Source organism: Dendroctonus ponderosae, unplaced genomic scaffold (genome assembly GCF_020466585.1).
Source record: "Dendroctonus ponderosae isolate FM_Combo_2020 unplaced genomic scaffold, Dpon_F_20191213v2 Dpon_F_20191213_2, whole genome shotgun sequence".
NCBI lineage: Eukaryota > Metazoa > Arthropoda > Insecta > Coleoptera > Curculionidae > Dendroctonus > Dendroctonus ponderosae.
The window spans coordinates 3,867,192-3,870,475 of NW_026018165.1; the positions used below are offsets into that span (position 1 = coordinate 3,867,192).

Consider the following 3,284-nt stretch of genomic DNA (forward strand, 5'->3'; position numbering starts at 1 on the left):
AAACCAATGAGATTGCCTTTAAAGCTTCTAGTTTTGTTCAGTAAATTTGCAATTGGATAATTACATATTGAGATCTTGTGGAGACAATTTAAAATCAATTTAAATGTTCATTGTCTGTAAGCTTCTCAGCGTTCATTCCAGTGGAGACTTTCAATAATTTCCAAACTCGGATTTAATGGAATATTGATTTCTTCTGCAATCGGTTCTGTGCAAGCACTAAGTCTTGGAAACGTGCGAACTTCTAGGAAAAAAGCCCTTTCGTTATGTTTATAGATTTTTTACTTGATAGCGGCATTTGAAATGCATTTTTACTGAAGGCAACTTACTTTTTTCACTCCTCTGCTTGCTTTGAAAAAACTTTGGGTATAAAAGGCAGACTTTAACACGCAAAATCATTTACATAACAACATTTATTTACAACAAAAATTGTGCTAATTTTCTTATAAAATTGTGGTTGTACTTTGGTGGGCAAAGCTCTTGGAAACTGTTGAATTCACATGTCTAGTCTTTGTAGGTTTTGTAATGTTGAGGGTGGATGGCATGACCTTTCCTTTCCACTACCGCATTGAAACCATTTTCTTTGTCAGCTTCGTATTTCACAATTCGAATAGTGCCATCAGGCTCATGGAGAGAGTATTCGCCTTTCACTTTGTTCCCGTAGCGATGCTCTTGTTGCTCGTGTACGTCGTGGTGTTTGGGATCTTTCACAGAGTATTTGAATTCGTAGTGAGGAATGGCCTGGAAATGCATATATTTTTTTAAATCACCATGTGCTGCCAGCTGATCTGCTTATCTTTGTAGGAATGTTATAGTAAAGTAAAACTCCTGAAAAAAGTCAAAATTCTTACGTAATAGTCAATATCCTTGTAATGATGATGTTCTTCTTGGGCCAAAACAATGCCAATCAAAGCGCACAAAACTAATATCTGTGGAAAAAAAATATATTCATTTTATCTCGGAGAACACAAACTATTCGAATTGTAATCCAGTTTCAATGAAATGCAAAACATATGCGGTATAAAAATTAATTAACCTACCTTAAACATTTTTAGTAGTTGGTAGACAGTAGAACACTAAGTTGATACTGCCTTATTCAAGCAAGTCCTTTGCTTTTATATCATTGCCAACAATACGCTCACCTAATAAGTTTTATGAAAATTTCGTTGCTAATTAATTCATGAATTTAAGAAAGTAAAGCAAACTAAATTAAATTACCTTAAGTATATCGAAAAAACCGAAGCAATTCGATATATATTTCTGTTATTTACATATTAATCCAATCGCCAAATCAGAATTGATACAGATATTATAGATTCATACAAGCATGTGCGAAAGTACCTAGTTAATTATTTCAAGACCAACTTTTCTGTTTGCTTTAAGACTTTGACTATACCAAGTAGTGAGCTATTGGACTAATATTCTCATGCAAGTTTTAGAACTTAAAGTTATTTAATAGCCAATGAGTAAATATTATCAATCTGTCCAAGATACTCCTATAAAATTTTCCTTCGGTTGGTAAAACTTTTTATCCGAATTCACAGGAAATTAGTTTAAAAAACGACAAATCCAAAAATCAACACTAATTAGGGGAAGTGTCTTCATTTAAATTGGCCTATTTTTCGGAAATTGGTCGTATTTATTTAGAGTAATAAAAAGTGTAAACAAATTCGTTTAATTGAAAAGATTGATTAGAGCAAAGCGAACTTCTATTAATTAGTTAATTGGCAAAAGTTGCTTTATTTTCATTATTATTTATGTTTTCTTTATTTTGCTGAAAAGATGTTTTAATTTTTCAGATGTACAGGTTTATGATTTCGTTCTCCAACTATTACAACAATGAACAAATATCTAACTAAATTGTGTATAGGGATTTAATACTGTACTATAACTTTGACAATAACATATAATAATCCGCAATAACAACAAACAGAAATGCGTGTTTGGTAAAACTGGACGAAGTATTACTCGAGTTATTTTTGGTACTATGAAAAAATAATTTAAAAAAATATGCCGACCTTCCAACTTTTATTACACGTTTTATTATTTAAATAACTTTTCTGACTGAATTTATATTTAAAAATGGTCAGCTTGCTTAAATGCAGGTGCACATTCTGCTTAAAACGTTTGTTATTTTATATTTTAGCTGTAATGGAATTTATGTCTTAGATTCTTAGTTTGCTCATAGCTTATATGCAAGTGTACATTCTGCTTAGTTTGCTGGTAATGAGCATATAACTCCCGAACTAAGTTTCTTGAGAGAAATATCTGTTTTTTAAGATTTATTCCAGAATGTCAGAAAACTAAATACTTATAGATTAAAAATTCTGAATTATATCATGGCAGCAACTAAACAAATTTTCGTTGATCTGAACGACTATGGTTCTTGGAAACTGAACAGTCATTCTTAGAAACGAAAAGTGATACACAATCATCAAGGCAACACGCAACTATATACAACATATTTTCCGTTGACAAATGGTTACTGAAACTGCTGTAACTGGATAGAGCGCTCGACGATTCCGCATTGGTTTTGTACTAATGCGAACCACTTTTTCAGGTTTATGAGACGGTTGCAAAAAAAACGGTTAAATCGGCTAGCTGTAACTACGGTTTCAGGTTACTCGTTTGGAACACTGTTATTTCAGCGGTTCCGTTAAATACCGACCATCCCTAGCACACAGTTGAAATAGCGCTACGAGTGTTCTTCAACTAAAACTTGATACGGAATTATTACCAGTTTCCCGAACGAGGAAAATATATGCGAAACTTTTAAATAATTGTCCAAGTCTGAGTGTTTGTTTCTGTGTATCAATCCAGAATTAATCTTAGTTGTTGGTAACTTGTACAGTACAGTCTTCAGTATCTCTCTATCCTATCCATCTCTATCTCTATCAATCCAGAATTAATCTTAGTTGTTGGTAACCTGTACTGTACAGTCTTCAGTATAACTTCAACAATATTTTTTTAAGTTTAACAATTTTCACTTTAGTGGCAAAGTTTCACTTTTAAAAGAATCAGTATGCATACAAATAACATTCTAGGTTCTTCGATTAATATGAAGAAAATTTGTGCTAATCAAACTGTCACCACAAGAAACCCAAGTAAATTATAGACCTCGGACATTTTTATAAATCCGAAGTTTTTCCAAGACGTTGTCTTGCTAATTTGTTTATCAAATATTTGTTGACTATCTGCCTGGATGCTTTATTGTCGGTTGTTTTAGAAAACGATTATAAAACTAAAATTTTTCTAAAGAAAAATGATTTTTTTGGTAAGTTTTGCTC

The 3,284-nt window shown here is 32.1% G+C and overlaps 1 protein-coding gene across 1 annotated transcript; it reads right to left on the minus strand.

The window, feature by feature from the left end:
• Window positions 1–438: 438 nt before the first annotated feature.
• LOC109538241 (adult-specific cuticular protein ACP-20) lies at window positions 439–2,007 on the minus strand. The gene is made up of 3 exons (XM_019905382.2): window positions 1,038–2,007; window positions 849–926; window positions 439–738 (listed from the first exon to the last, which is right to left on the minus strand). Exons 1-3 carry the CDS (start codon window positions 1,044–1,046, stop codon window positions 502–504), a joined length of 324 nt encoding a protein of 107 aa, XP_019760941.1. The 5' UTR covers window positions 1,047–2,007; the 3' UTR covers window positions 439–501.
• Window positions 2,008–3,284: the final 1,277 nt, after the last annotated feature.

Excerpts from the sequence above, each read along its gene's own strand:
- LOC109538241 (XM_019905382.2), bottom strand. Across the intron at positions 739-848 it reads ACAAGGATATTGACTATTAC|GCCATTCCTCACTACGAATT; the intron begins GTAAGAATTTTG and ends ATGCATTTCCAG.